The following is a 14,317-nucleotide window of genomic DNA, read 5'->3' as shown; positions in this document are numbered from 1 at the left end:
GTCTTTCAGCTTGTCCTGTCCGCGCGGTGTGTGCTTCACTGAGGACGCCGCGGCGCCATCTTGGATCTCCAGGCCCGTCATCTCAGTTTGTCCTTTTCGGAACTTTCCTCTGGTGCAGAGAGCCGGCGGATAATCCCCTGGGGTCTCAGGATCGTGCCCGTGCTGCATAGGGCAAAATAAAGTCGGTATGTGGGCTGGGGGAGGATCGGTTACTGGATCACTGCTGGGAGCTGTGGGAGATGCGTCCTCTCACATGCCTGCCTTGGCCACGCCCCCCATTTTTGAAGAAATTTGAAGAGCTTAAACAGCCATGACCATCACCTTCAAGACACTGGCGAAAAAACTGAGGTGCTTCCGGTATAGGAGGGGTTATATGGGAGGAACCGTCTTACTATTGGTTGCCAGTGTCCAATCACCTAAAGGTAAGCGTATAACCCACATAGTCATTATTATGGTGCTCTGTGTCCCGTGATGTACGATAAAGAAAATGTCTGTTTATCAGTGTTGCATCAACTTCACTATTAACATTTTTTTTTTACTCTGAAAGATGTCCCTTTAAATAGAGGTGTTCTGAAACAGTATAATTGCCTTCACTTGAATATTTATGGAAATTTAACAAAAATAGAATAATGCAAAGCAAACACATCTGAAATAACCAAACCCATTATTTGATCAATAATTTTACTCTGGTTTACGTCAGTGCGATTTGACAGTTCAAAAATCACATGACAAGTCGCACCCCAATGCCAGCATTGGAATTGTTCAAATTGTTGCGACTCAAGATGAAGGTTCCTGCACTATTTATTTTGCGATTTCATCAAGACTTGCAATGAAATCAGAGGTTCAAATCGCGCATGATTTTAAAGCCACACTGGTGTAAACAAGGGCTGATTTCACATGGACTATTCTTCAGCTGCCAACACATTGCAAGCAGCTGAATCACTCAAGAGACACTACATTCATACCGGCGATTAAGACCGGTGCAGATTTTAGCGGCAGTTCCTGCTGTGGCCCTCAGCGGGTAGATGTGGCTGCCAGCTCTGTTCACTATAATGACAGTCGCCGGCAGCTGCTGCAATTCCCAGCTCTCTGCACAGCCAATGATTACCTGGGGTGAACGCTGCTGGATGCACACAAAGTGCCAGTTTACCGGTGTGAATGTAGCCTTAACATCTCTATGGAATTTCTCCCTTGCTGGCCTGGAACACTGCTGAATCTGCCTCTAACAAGAAAAGTGATTTCTCATTGGCCTGACCTGCATAGGAGCGATTCCATTAAAGCAGGCACATTTTAAAAATTATCGTAGATGCAAAGACAAATAATGTATACGATTTTAAATCTTGCAGCATAATGTTTAGGTGCATAAATCATCTTCTTGAATGCAGAAGACTTAACTGACCAATGTATTTAGTTTGGCTTTACCTCTGTGCACACTCCAATTAAAGCATCTGCCTTGGAAAAAAACTCTTCTTTTAAGGAAATGACCACCATTTGGAAGTGCTGTCTTGTCTGTTCTTTGATGTAACTTGTGACCTTTATGAAGAATAAGCAGATTATCATCAATATGAATAATAGTGTATTTTCATCCTACACAAATAGCAATCAAATATTAAGTTAGATCCCACAGCCATCAGCCTAAAATATCAAGTGTTCATATTTCTCTTTTGGGATACAGTTAGGCTTCATTGAACACTGTTATGCAGCCGCTCACAGCTGTGCACATGCCAGGAGACAAATTAAACAGCATGATGCTTTTGGTGGATGTTGCGAATGTCGAATGTGTTTAATGTGGTTCTATAGGGTTGAACAACAACCACATACAATGCACATGATTGTGGCATGGTAGTGTGGCATTTATAGGGTTAACTCAGATGGTGAGGAAGCAACATATCACCTCCTGTCAAATGCTCTCTGAAAAGCGATCCATCGCAGACTGCGCTTTAGAGGGCACTGCCCACGTGAACGAGCCCTTGAAGAGTAAAGCTGGCCAAATTTAAGCCCATCACTGCTGAACTTTGAGCCAATCAGTGAATATAGCTGTAACGAGCCCCTGCTCGCTCGATTCCACTCTCCCGACACTCCTCTGCGGCTATTGAATCAGATTGCAGATCACTACGTCTGATGGTTCGAATCCAGTTGTGATAGCTAAGAACAAACACCAGGCAGGCTGTACGTAAGTTCAAACAGGAATCTCACCTTTATTGGATGCACACAACACACTTTTATACATTAGCAGTTTGAACACCCCGCCTCCAACAACCACTTTCCTATTGGTCAATTGTAAAGTACACTCTAGTCCTCACTCAGGTCCTCTTGGCCATGCAAATGAGGACTTGAAACGGGGTCAGCAGGGATTCGTCCGATAACTTGAATAGGAGGACTGATATGTGTAATGACACAGAGAAGCCCCAGTGGGTAATTAAAGTACATAAACGGTCAAAAACAGAACAATGCATTCCTTCCAGACCACGGAGCCGCCTGGAGGGGGTTAGCCTCAAGACTGGGCGGAAGACCCACCACTGTGTAATAGAACAAAGGAGAAATACTTCAGTATTCCAAGGTTCATGACAATAGCCAATCAGGATCAATCAAGTATTCTAACAGCCACAGGTGCTAAAGCTGTCTGAATGCAATAGTTGGCAGGTGGGAATCCACTGATTCTCATTCAGCCCATGGGCTGAACGAGAGAATTCAAAGGGTGTATGGCTAGCCTTAGACATAGGGCAATACATTACATTTTCAGTAGCTGTCTGGCAATAATTGTACAAGTCTTTGCAAAGCCAACCAACTCAACCAGGGCACACATCCAGAGGGCTGCTGTGAATGCTTACAGAAATGTGTTTTAAACAGTGACTTACTTTACCAATGTTACTGTTGTCCAAAGCTGCATCTACTTCGTCTAAAATGAAGAATGGTGCAGGACGAAAGCTGCAAAAACAAAGATTTTTTTGCTATGTTTACATGCTTTAAAGTGGACCTACACCCATCTGATAGAAGATATACGAACAATCTTGCTGTTTAAGACTGAAAAAGTGATGGAAGGTCTGAAATATTTTTTGTAAATGCTGCTGTGTTCCCTTCAGCAATGTGGATGGAATTTCTGATTCAAACTTTACTTGCCTTTGCAAAACTGCTCCACCCCAGCTGAGTGTCAGGAGACTCATGGCCGAGTCTAATTTTAAGAGATGGAAGCTAGAAATGGAGGAAATTATTGAAGGAATGTTTCATTCAGTTTAATTGACCTAAAATATACAGTCTCTGGATTAAGTTTAAGTAGCAAAAATTAAGCCTGAATTGATGTTCTGTCAGGGTGTGATCAAATGAAAGGCACAAAGAATTATGGCCTTCATGGCAAGGTGCTACTTAAGCGCTGAGATTCTAATCTTACCTGTGAATAGCAAACACAAGAGCCAGCGCAGCTACAGACTTCTCTCCTCCAGACAAGTTGTCCATAGGCATAAATCTCTTGCCCGGAGCTACACAGTTGTAGCCAATTCCATCAAGGTAAGGTTCCTCTGAATTCTCAAGACAAAGAAAGGCCTAAGCAAATATAAGTGTTAAAAGGTTAAAGTACTTCTAAACTTTTTTTTTTAAAATAAAATCATACTTACATGCTCTGTGCAATGGTTTTGCACAGAGCACCCTGTACTTCCTCTGTGATGGGGTCCCCAGCTGGTTCTCCTGGCTGCTCCTCTTCATCGAGTGTCCCCATAGGAAACCGCTTCCTATGAGAGCACTCCTGCAGGCTCGATCCTGAGCTGTGCTGCTTGCATCCATAGACACAGACAATGCGGCTCGGCCCTGCCCCCACTACCTTGTCACAGGATTTGATTGACAGCAGCAGGAGCCAACTATTCCCACTGCTGCCTATCTGTCTTGTGATAAGAGAGAGAGGAGAGTGCTGGATTAGGATTGGAGGGGGGGGAAAAATGTTCACAGAAGGTGTTTTACCTTCATGCAGAGAATGCATTAAAGGCTAAAAAAAAAAAAAATCTGCGGTTGTATACCCCACTTGGACAATTTTACCTATTGGTAAGCCTCTAATAAGGCTTACCTATATTCACCATGCATGCAGCCACTGAAGTCAGTGGGGACGCGCAGTAAAGGTCCGGCGTATCGTGCTGGAACGGAGGATTCCCGTGCATGCGGGAGCTTCGTTCCAAGGTAAGCATTTCATAATGTGCTAGTATGCGATGCATACTAGCACGTTATGCCATTGTCTTGCAGGTTTTTCTTTAGCGGTTTACTACTGCTTTAAGTCTTTAAAACAACTTTAAGGCTAAATAGAACAAAACTTTTGGTTTTCCAAAAAAAATAAAATACTGTATTTATCGGCATATAACACACTTTTCCCCCCTAAAAAGCGTACCTCGGAGGGGAACAAGTGCCGGCGGAAATCACCGAGCCGTCATCTCCTCTCCACTCGCACATCACACACACAGTCCCGCCTCCTCCACCGGCATCGGACCAGTGTTCTATCTATCACAGGAGCTGGTCCAATGCCGATGGCGGAAGTGGGACTGTGTGTGTCACTGCCGACTGAGAGCCGAGGAAACAGACGACGGCTCTGTGATTTCATATGAGATGGTGAGCTGCATTGATGGAGGAGATGAGCACAGAACAGGCTGCAGATGGGCACAGAACAGGCTGCACTGAAGCTGCAGATGGGCACAGATTAGGCTGCATTGAGGCTGCAGATGGGCACTAATCAGGCTGCATTGATTCTCACTGACCATTATTTTGCTTCAAAGTGGTTTATTTAAAAAAAAAAAAAAAAATTCCTGAAACTTCCCTCTTAAATTGGGGTGCGTGTTTTATGCCGTAAATATGGTACATTCTAAACAAGATCTAAACAGACTGTTTTCCTAATGTGCATTTTTGCACCAGTCTAAAGATAGTTGTGGAAAAGAGGCAGAGCTTAATGAAAAGTGTCTGGAGCTCCATATCAGCACAGCTCTGACATAGTAATAAAATGTGACATTTCATTTGTATTGAGGAGTTCAGCCTAGTGGAACAGACAAAAAAGATTTTTTTTTTTTAAAGACACACTATTCAAATGTCTGCTGAACTGAAAATCCAGACCTGAGGGACCAGCACTTTCATACATAAAGCTTAAAGATGTTCTTTTCCGCGGTGCAGCATTGCCTTCTTCTAACAGAATGTATCTACACTTCCTCACTTCTAGCAAAAAAAAAAAAAAAACACAAGCGTCTCAGTCTTGGTTTATGGGTAAGTGGGCAGAGTCATTCAAATCATTCCTTTTTGTCCCTTTTAGCAATATGTGTGCATCCGGAACCGCTGGTGTATAGCACATATATAACCATAATTTTACAAAGCCAGTATTACCAACCTGTATACAGCTGTTTCAGGCTTTTTATCCATAACTAACCTATAAACAGTGGCTTGTTCTGGGATTTGTGCTGGAAGTGAGGATGTGTAAACACCTCCTGTTATAAGAAGGTAAAGCTGTATATTACAATACTTTAGAGCAGGGCTCTACAAATCCCATGCGCATGGCGACTAGAACTTGCATCCTGGTGCCTGGGCTTATGTCAGCCCATTCCCAGTTGTGTGAAATTCCTATTGCCCGACGCACCAGACATACAGTTCCTGGTGCCGGGCAGCTGATTTAGTTCCAACTAGTTGTTGACCACACTGCTATTGATGTCCTCCCAGAACCCCACACCTTCGCACGCCCCCAGGGTGCGCATCAGGCACACTCTGTGATCGCTGTGTTCTCCAGGCACAGCTGATCCCAGATTGAGGAAAAGGGCCAATCAGAGCTGATCATATTGTAAACAGACTTGCCAGCTATCGGCAGTCCTTTCCTCACGCACTGTTACAGCGAGAGGAAAGGAGAGCCAATTACCGGCAATTCTGACAGACACATTTACACTGATAATCAGGGCACTGATCATCAGTGCCTAGCAGTGCCGCCTACCTGTGCCAAAAAAAATGCTAAAAATTAAATTTGGGTACAGCGTCACATGACTGCAATTCTCAAAGTGCAACAGAGCTGAAAGCTGAAAATTGGCCTGGGCAAGGAGGTGAAAGTGCCCGATAGGCAAGTGGTTAAAGGGGTTGTTAAGCAACCAGCGGTCACAAGACAACCCATTGCTCTCTCCCTCCAATGTATACACTACAGAGGGAGGGGCTGAGATCTTCCTCTGACGTCTTCCGGGCGGTCACCTGACCTCCCTCTGTAGTGTATACAATCGGAGGGAGAGACTGCTGATTGGGGAGAATAAATAAGGTATTTAAAAGATTCATTTTAAAAAACGGCATGCAGTATATGCTACATGTTATACTAGCAGTGGGGCTGGCAGCGATTGTGAGCAGTGTTTGCACTGCTCGGAACGGTGCTACAAGGGGAGGGGCGGCTCACAAACAGAGCTGACAGGCAGGCAGGGGAGGGGGCAGAGGATGGGGGAGAGGAGGACAGTGACAGGAAAGCTGCGGATGATGGAGGCACGTAAACTGACCACAGTGTCAGGACTCAGCAGCAATGATAAACCGTGGTCAGTTTACAGAAGTGAGGGCAGGATCAGCCACGTATTTTATATGATACAGGGGGCCAAATTACACAGCACAAGCACCATGCTGTTATTCATGCTTTAAGGGAACAGGATCCTTTTTTTTTTTTTTGACAAAAAAAAAAACCAGCTCTGCGGCAGCAGTGATTTAGGCAGCCCAAAAATGTATCTTTTTTTCATTTAACCAGCTGTAAGTCCTCTTACACTAATTACATCATGAAGCTGAGTGGGCAATGTATGTAAGGGCCATTGTGGACAGGCTTTTGTTGGTTTCAGAACTGCTTTTCTCCCTATACATGTCTTAGGGTACGCAAAAGCAGCTGAAGTAGGTCAAACGCATGTGTAATGAATTCAGATTGATCTTGGAAGCATCTAAAACAGATATAGAGCATAGTTCATTGGCCCATTAAAGAAACCCCTAATGAAGTTATTCTTTATACTGTGAAGTTCAAATTAATAGAGCAAACCCTGGGCAATACAAAGGCTGTGATAATGGTACAAATGTAATTAAACTCCACAGAACACTGACTTAATATCAACAGAAGAGGTAAACTTAAATAAGCAAACCTGAGCGCTGGCATTTCTGCAAAGCTTCTTGTAGATCTGATCGATAGCTACAGAAACATGCTCAAAACACTGGCTAAAAATCTCATATCTCTTCTGCTTCACCTGCTCAAATTCTGTCCTACACAGACTGGCTTTCCTTCTGCTGGTCTCAAAAGCTATGAGAAAAATAAAGAGGCTCACCGTTACGCTGCCCCAAGGGTGGGTTTTACAACATTATTACAGCATGACAAGGGCGGCTTGCAGGTTTTTTGAAGGAGACAGGACACAGAGATAGTAGATGTTAAAAATCCTTGCTTAAATTCTCGGGATGAATTGGAATACAGACATTTAAAGCGGCGTTCCACCCATTTAAAAGTCACAAGCTACAAAAAGTGTTAATTATTAAGTGACTTAATAATCAGACACTTACCCGTCCCACGGAACAGCAATGCGGGCACACGAAGCCCCGCTCCTCTCCGTGGCGCCGGCATTCTAACTGTGGGCGCCTGGCTGTGGTTTCACAGCCGGGCGCGCACTGCACTCTGTTAATGGCCGGGCAATCTTCTGGGACCTGTGATGTGTCCCAGAAGATTGCAGGGAGGGAGGGGGAGAGGTGATCTTCCTTCCTGGGCCAGGGGAGGAAGTGGGAGCTGGGTGCCTCTAAACCCCCCCCCCCCCCCCCCAAAAAATTAAAGTTACGTACCGGTAACGTCTTTTCCTGTAGTCTTTCAGGGCAGCCACAATAGAGAGAGATAGTCTCCTCCCCTTCCTCTGGAAACACTGCGCCAGCCCATAAATTCTCTCCTCCCCTGCCGGACCTCAGTTCTTTCAAGAGTACCTCCGGCCAGCTGGGGAGACACAAGAACACATTAATAACATACCAATCAATATCATTACCATATTGCGTTCTGGTCTTTAATAAGACCCCCCCAAGCTTAGGGTGGGTAACTAGGGCTGTCCTGAAAGACTACAGGAAAAGACGTTACCGGTACGTAACTTTAATTTTCCCTTTTCGTCATTTCAGGACAGCCACAATAGAGAGGATAATCGAGCACTTACCAATTAGGGTGGGACTACAGCTTGCAGAACTTTTCGCCCAAAAGCCTGCTCACCTGCCGCCACCAAGTCCACTCTGTAATGTCTAACGAAAGTGGAGTAGCTGGACCAGGTTGCTGCCTTGCATATTTGCTCTGGCGTTGCTCCAGCCTTCTCTGCCTGGGAAGTTGCCACTGCTCTGGTGGAGTGTGCCTTTATGCCTCTAGGGATCTCCTTCCCTGCTAAAGAATATGCCTGCCCAATAGCTAATCTAAGCCACCTGGCAATTGTGCGTCGGGACGCTCTGAGACCCTTTCTGGCCCCAGAAAACAAAATAAATAGAGAATCAGACTTCCTTATTGTTTTAGTCATCTCTAGGTATTGTAGGATACACCTCCTTACATCTAAAAAATGAAATTTTAGTTCCCTTTCACCTGAAGGATTGGGACAAAACGAGGGTAGGACTATTTCCTGGCTTCTGTGAAAGCCTGACGCCACTTTAGGCAAAAAAGCTGGATCAGTCTTAAGGACTATCCTGTCTGGCAAAATAACACAAAAAGGAGGTCTAATTGATAACGCCTCAATTTCGCTGACCCTCCTGGCAGTTGTCACTGCTACTAAAAATACTGTTTTTAGGGTAAGCTCCCTTAACAGGCACTTGTCCAATGGCTCAAAGGGATTTCCCGTAAGGCTCTGTAAAACCAGAGATAGGTCCCACCCGGGAAAAGGGAGAACCCCTGGTAGGTCTCTGTCTTGACAGTGCCTTAAAGAATCTGACCACCCATGGATTGGTAGCCAGAGACTTCTCCAGATAAGCAGAGTGCTGAAACCTGACTTTTAAGGGTACCTACAGATAAACCCTTGTCCGCTCCACACTGCAGAAACTCCAACACAGCTACGGGACTCTGCACCGAGAAGGAGTTTTCTATGCACCATTTGTTGAAAAGGAGCCAGACCTTTTTGTAAATCCTACATGTCTCCTTTTTCCTACTGTTGAGGAGGGTAGAGATTAAGCTCTCCGAAAACCCCTTGGATCTTAATATACCCTCCTCAGTAGCAAGGCCGCTAATTTCCACTGCTGCACCTGTGGGCAGAGGACTGGACCCTGCGACAGAAGATCCTTTCGAGGCGGAAGGAAAAGGGGTGGCTCCGCTGCTAACTGACTGAGGATTGAAAACCATGCCCTTTTCGGCCAATGTGGAGCTACTAGAATGAGAGAGGTGCTCTCTAGTTGAAACTTCCTCAGAACCGCCGGTAACAGCACCGGAGGAGGGAAGGCGTAGCATGTCCTGAAATGCCAATTCTGAGACAATGCGTCCACCCCCAGAGCTCCTTCCCCTGCATTTAGGGAGAAAAACCAGGGGGTTTTCGCGTTGTCTTTTGAAGCGAAAAGATCCACTTCCGGGGGTCCCCATTTCTTGGATATGAGATTGAAGACCTCCTGGTTGAGGGCCCAATCTCCTTCCTTTAGACTCCTCCGGCTGAGGAAATCTGCGATTATATTCCTCTCCCCTCTCAAAAAAAACGCTGAGAGTGAGAGGGTGTTGGACTCGGCCCAGCTTAGAATATCTTTTGCTAGGGCCAACAGACTTCCGCTCCTGGTGCCTCCCTGCTTGTTTATATAGGCCACGGTGGATGAGTTGTCCGACCGTACCTGTACATGGTGGCCCTGGAGTTCCTTTTTGAAAAATCTGAGGGCTAGGCCTACTGCCCTCAGCTCTTTCCAGTTGGAAGACCTTTGCAGTTCGTCGCCCTTCCATGTGCCCTGCGCTAGAAGGGATCCCAAATGTGCCCCCCAGCCTTTGCCACTTGCGTCCGTGGTTACGATCTGCGGGACTGGGATAAGCCAGAGACGTCCCTGTGACAAGTTCACTTCCTTCCTCCACCACCAAAGAGATCTTTTTATTTGATGGGGAACCTGTACTAAGGTGTCTAGATCCCTCTGACTGTGGTCCCATACTCTTAGTACATATGACTGCAGGGGACGAAAATGTAATCCTGCCCAGACGTTAGAAGGCCTAATGTTGACATTATGGACCTTTTTGACACCAGATGGTTGCACTGGAGGGAGAAAACTGCTCTGTCCAGCTTTAGAATCTTTTCCCTTGGAAGGAAAACTCTCAAAAGCGTAGTGTCCAGCAGGTATCCCAGGTACACAATGCGCTGTGAGGGAATGAGACTGGACTTTTCTAAGTTCAGCAGCCACCCCAACCCTGTTAGTACCCGCTTTGTAAGATCGAGGTCCTTGATCAACTGTTCTGGGGATACTGCAAATAGGAGCAGGTCGTCCAGATAGGCTATGACTGACACCCCCTGGAGTCGCAGGAAGGCCAACGCCTCTGCCAGTACCTTTGTGAATATGCGGGGCGAGGAGGATAGCCCGAAAGGCAGTGCTTGAAACTGTAGATGCAGTATTGTACCTTTCAGGTCTATTACTAACCGGAGAAACTTTTGGGAGGTTTCTGCGATAGGGACGTGTAAATATGCGTCCCTGAGGTCCAGAGACACCATGTAACCGTTGTGCGGCAGCAGGGCCCTGACCGTAAAAATGGACTCCATGCGGAATCTTTTGTAGCAAATTGACCGGTTTTAAATTCAGAATCAACCTGAATTTCCCTGAGGGTTTTTTCACTACAAATACGTGGGAATAGAACCCCTCTCCTTCCTGCCCCTTTGGTACTCTGTGAACTACGTTCTGAATCTCCAGTTCCTTCAGGGCGTCTACCAAAGCTTCGGCCCTTGCTGTGCAGGTGGAAAGCTGCGTAACAAGGAACCTTTGCGGGGGGGGCTTTGAGAATTCCAAGAGATACCCCCTTCTTATGACCCCCAGGATAAATCGATTGGGTGAGAGGGTCTCCCACTGTGGAAGGAAGGCCCCCAATCTTCCTCCCACCGTGCCTAGAGAGTCATTGATCTTTGCGGGCTTTCTCAGGAGGGCGAAAAATCGCCCTCCTCTGCCCTTGCCTCTTTGGCCCCAAGTTTTTTTCCCTCGTTTGGGAGAATCCTTGCCTTTTTTCGGACGAAACCCCTTCCTTGCCTGAGCTGGGGCTTTCCGTTTAAGCGGAAAGGACTTCTTTTTGTCCGCTGTACGGTCTAAGACCGTCTCTAACCCAGGACCAAAGAGTAGATCACCTGTCAGGGGTATCCCGCACAATTTGACTTTAGAGGCGGTGTCCCCCGGCCAAGTTTTCAGCCAGAGTGCTCTTCTGGCCAAATTTGCCAGCGCCGCTGATCTGGCCGACATACGGACTGACTCTGCCGAGGCGTCTGCAATGTATGCGATTCCTCGCAGAATCGTGGGGAACGAGGCTAGGATAGTTTCCTTGGCTGTGCCAGCTTCAATATGCTCCTGAATCTGGAAAAGCCAATGTTCTAAATTGCGGGCTACCACAGTAACAGCCATTTCTGGCTTTAAATTACCCACAGTTGAATCCCACGTCTTTTTTAGAAGTGAGTCTATCCTCTTGTTCATGACATCCGACAAGGCCCCCATATCCTCGAATGCCAGGTCTGTGTGTCTAGAGAGCTGAGAGAAGGCGGCGTCCAATTTGGGATTTTTATTCCAAATGGACCCTGGATCCTCTGAAAATGGGAACCTTCTTTTAAGGGAGCTAGAAAAAAAGGGTTTCCTCTCAGGATCCTGCCACTCCTTTTTAATCGTTTCCACCAGAACTTCATGTACTGGAAAAACTTTTCTTTTTTGATCTCCCAAGCCCTTATACATAAGGTCATGGAGGGATAGGGGTTTCTTATCCTCGTGTATACCGAGGGTTGTATATATTGCCCCTAAGAGGTCTTCCACCTCATCCAGGGACAATTTATACCTGGAGATTTTCCTGGACTCCCCGTCCTGGTCTTCCCCTTCTGACTCCTCATGGGAGTCAGATGTGCCACTGTCCGGTTGCCTCCACCCCGGAAGGGCCTGACGTTTCCTCTGCCATAACTAAATTAGAAGATCTGGCAGGTGCAGAGCCCTGAGCATGAGGCGGGTTTGTGTCCTGCTGAATGGGTTTAGAGGGAAACTGAAACGTCTCAAAAAACGTTTTAAAGGATGAAAAGGTGGATGACAGCTCCTTCACAGAAGCTGCCAAACCAGACTGCTGTTCAGATTCCCTTTCCTTAACCAGGGAGTCTATGCATTCTTTACACAAAACCTTAGTCCATGCTTCCCCTAAACTGTCTCTGCAAGAGGCACACTTCCTTTTAGAGACATGAGTGGACTTTGTTTTTTCTGTAGATTTCTTAAATTACATACAAAAACCACATATTACATTCAGCATGTTTAAGTGGAAACAACCCTGGGAGTGTACCAGAACCACCTTAAGGGAACCCCCCCCACCCCCTGACCACCCAGGGGGTCTGCCCCCCCCTCTAAGTAAGGAACTATACATGAGGAGGAGCAATCCTTAGATAGAGAGGACCCTTCCCCAGGGAACTCTTACCTTTGGAAAGCTGGAGATAGCGTCCGTATGAGTTGCAGCATCTGCCTCAGACATGACTGCAGGTGGTTGCCTGTGTAGAGTCTCACACTGTCTCCACGTGTAGCGACTCACTCCAGCCTGAGCCCGGCCCCCTATCAGCACCGCGACCCGGAACCGGAAGTCGCGGGTCAAAGGGAAAGCGTCCGCCCCCCCACCGGAAATGACGTCACCCGTCGTCCGGCCCACTGGTTCCAAATTTTGCGGCCTGTACAGAGTACAGGGAGAGCGGACAGTCTCCATGCTGCGGCCCTGTGGACGCAATAGGGGTCCCCCACGACCTGATGCCGCGCTCAGCAAGGAAGGGGTGGCTTCAGCTGCGGTAAGCACCGCCACTCTTTATCCTGGAAGCCCCTGCTTCCCTAGGGATGTTTCTTTAAAAAGAAAGGCCACAGTCTCTCTGACTGCACCCGGCCTGGTTCCTCTGCACAGTGTCTCCCCACCGGAGGAAACACTAATAACTGAGGTCCGGCAGGGGAGGAGAGAATTTATGGGCTGGCGCAGTGTTTCCAGAGGAAGGGGAGGAGACTATCTCTCTCTATTGTGGCTGTCCTGAAATGACGAAAAGGGAAAAATGACATGCCAAATGTGGCATGTCAGGGGGTCACCAACACTTAAAGCGGAAGTTCCATTTGTGGGTGGAACTCCGCTTTAAGAAGACAGAAGGTGATATAATTAGTCATAGTCTGGTCTACAACTGAGTGGGCAGTTCTGGGTGGATTTTCTCATATTACCCAGATAATCTTGAAGTAGCAGTACATATTCATTAAAATTACTTTTAAAGGACAACTTCTAAATCACAAGGTCTTTGAGCAGGGAGATAAACTATAATAACTCGCTTTGAAGTCATCTCTGTTGATTCAAAGATCAAAACTTGAGCTTCTGAACTTTGGGCCCTCTGCTGTGTAAAGCAAATCAATACAAGACCCCATTCCAATCCATCTTTTGTTTGGGTGTTCTCCTCTAAGGCACACCAGCCATTATCAAAATTATTTTTTATGTGATATATCTTTTCTCTTTCTCTATCAAAAAACTAGGTGATGGAATCAATTATAGTGAGCAAGATAGCACAGTATTTCTAAGGCAGGGTTCACGTCTTCAGTGTGGTGCGTTAACCAGCTTTGCTTTAAGGCAGGCCCATTCAATGGGCTGGCAATGCAACAAAACATCCCAAAAAAAAAACCATGCCCCACTTTTGTCAACACAATGTACCACAGTGCAAAGTAGTGTATTACAGTACAATGTGCTGCAACACATTGGAACACCATTCAAAATAAAGGTCACTGCAACACATTAATACATGTAGCAAGTAATGCAGTATACTATGCATTGCAGCTGAAAAGTGTGAACCCATCCTAATGGAAAATTGACATCTCTCCAACAGCCAGAGTAGTGTGTCTGACCCGCAAACTGTTTTATTGATGTGCAGATGTATTGGTCATCTTTGACTTTAACTGTTGGGAGAGGAACCATGAGAAACAGAGTTTAAAAATATAGGAAAAATGTTTGTGACCATCACACCAAAACAAGCCTATTGGATATCCTAGTCCAAAACCATGGGCATTAATATGGAGTCAATCTCTCATTTTTCAGCTAAAAAACTTTCACTCTTCTCGAATAGCTTTCCACAAGATCTTGAGTGTGTCTGAATCAAGAAGTGTGTCTGAATTTGTACCGATTCTTCCAAAAGATGACCTGGCTAGAAATCAGCATTTCAATTCATCC

At 46.1% G+C, this 14,317-nt stretch overlaps 1 protein-coding gene across 1 annotated transcript in view; it reads right to left on the bottom strand.

Moving 5' to 3' along the window:
- SMC1B (structural maintenance of chromosomes 1B) overlaps positions 1-14,317 on the bottom strand; it is a 197,669-nt gene that overhangs the window by 13,354 nt on the left and 169,998 nt on the right. Inside the window, exons 21-24 of the mRNA XM_073621917.1 lie at positions 7,101-7,255; positions 3,389-3,540; positions 2,859-2,928; positions 1,423-1,533 (exon numbers count right to left, since the gene is read on the bottom strand). Coding sequence (XP_073478018.1) covers positions 1,423-1,533; positions 2,859-2,928; positions 3,389-3,540; positions 7,101-7,255 — 488 coding nt within the window. The remainder of the gene's footprint in view (positions 1-1,422; positions 1,534-2,858; positions 2,929-3,388; positions 3,541-7,100; positions 7,256-14,317) is intronic.

This window comes from Aquarana catesbeiana, linkage group LG03 (genome assembly GCF_042186555.1).
Source record: "Aquarana catesbeiana isolate 2022-GZ linkage group LG03, ASM4218655v1, whole genome shotgun sequence".
NCBI classification, from domain to species: Eukaryota; Metazoa; Chordata; class Amphibia; order Anura; family Ranidae; genus Aquarana; species Aquarana catesbeiana.
Note: the sequence above shows the minus strand (reverse complement) of the source record. Positions and strands in the feature narration are given on the sequence as shown.